We start from the raw sequence: 1,580 nt of genomic DNA on the forward strand, positions 1-1,580 counted from the left end.
GGACCATTAACCATTATCTGAAGTCTGCTGCTCTGAGCATGTCAGCTGGAGTTATGACATCATCGTGTTCCATGACACAGGTGTTTATATTTGAGCTAACGACGTGTCCAGAGATCAAAGGTTTCAGCCTGTTACTCAGTGTAAGATCCGCATCGAGCCTCTAAAGCTTGATTTTCATTGCATATTTAAATTGTACCTGTTTCAATATCATCATCATCATTAAAGTTCGTTTTTTCCACAAACATATTAACACATTAGATATATTCTCACCACTTCTATGAAATGTATAAGATGTAGGTCAGCACTGTTTGAGCGGTTAAGTAAGCAAGATAAAATAACTAATATTGACACTCGTTGTCTCTGTTCAGACTATGGCAAAGCGGCTGGTGGCGTGGTGGAAGACAGTGAGGCGGAGGCTGGATGGTTCGGAGGTGTAGCCATCCTTGTGGTGCTTTTGGTCTGCACCGCCCTGGCGACAGCCTTCGGCGACTGGAGTAAGGAGAAGCAGTTCCGCAGTCTCCAGAGCCGCATGGATCAGGAGCAGAAGTTCACCGTGGTCCGGGCAGGGCACGTGATCCAGATCCTTGTGTCGGAGATGGTCGTCGGAGATATCGCACAAGTCAAATATGGTGAGGGCAAAGGGGATCAGCTGAAACAAAGCTCACCGTTGATTGAAAGTGATGATGACTGCCAAAATAACTGCTTGCAATATAGCTATTTGGAAATGCGTTGTCAGTTTTGACAGGGTTACACTTGCTATTCTTTATTTGACAGTGTAGTAGATCTACTCCTTTGAGTTGGACTGCTTTCTTGCATTTTTATTGTTAGTCATTTTGGACATAAGTATCTAAAAGAAGTGAATGTAGCGTAATGAAATTGAGGTGTCCTATGAACATTGAACATTTTCTATTTGTTACTAACGCTCTAAGTTCAATGGGACAAAGATGCTGGCACTCAGAAAAGGCCACAGATCTTATGTCTCCTGTCAGAAAGTTGTTTCAATACAGTCTTTTTTTTCTTTTCTCCTCCAGTCCTCATGTGACAGATACAATGTTGTGATGATGACCTGATGAGGGTGAGCTGTTGTTACAGTGTACCTGTTTGTTTGTTTTTTCCAGCTGACCTCCTGCCTACTGACGGCTTCCTGATCCAGGGCAACGATCTGAAGATTGACGAGAGCTTTCTGACCGGGGAGTTTGATCATGTGAAGAAGAGTGTCGACAAGGACCTCATGTTGCTGTCAGGTGCTTCACTCTTCTCCATTCACATGAAAACACAGCAGGCAAAAGGACCATGACCGATAAATAACATGCATATTATTTCACTACCCCAATAATCGTGATCTCAGTATGGTACAAAATAATCCAATAGCCGTACTGTGTGCAGCTTCCATCATGATCAACTTCTGTCTCTCCCCCTCAGGTACCCATGTGATGGAGGGCTCTGGCAAGATGTTGGTCACTGCTGTTGGAGTGAACTCTCAGACTGGAATCATCTTCGCGCTGCTTGCTGCTGAGGAGGAGGAAGATGACTGTGATTGTGCTGAGAATGCTGACAAAGAAAATAAATACCATTATTAA

At 43.7% G+C, this 1,580-nt stretch overlaps 1 protein-coding gene across 1 annotated transcript; it reads left to right on the plus strand.

Annotated features, from left to right (window-relative positions):
- Window positions 1–368: 368 nt before the first annotated feature.
- On the plus strand, window positions 369–1,580 carry atp2b4 (ATPase plasma membrane Ca2+ transporting 4; the record flags this gene model as incomplete). Its single annotated transcript, XM_034149425.1, has 3 exons — window positions 369–629; window positions 1,119–1,244; window positions 1,423–1,580. Coding segments are annotated over 3 exons (545 nt in total), but the record flags the coding sequence as incomplete, so codon positions are not given.

The sequence above is a fragment of the Trematomus bernacchii genome, unplaced genomic scaffold (genome assembly GCF_902827165.1).
Source record: "Trematomus bernacchii unplaced genomic scaffold, fTreBer1.1, whole genome shotgun sequence".
Lineage (NCBI taxonomy): Eukaryota > Metazoa > Chordata > Actinopteri > Perciformes > Nototheniidae > Trematomus > Trematomus bernacchii.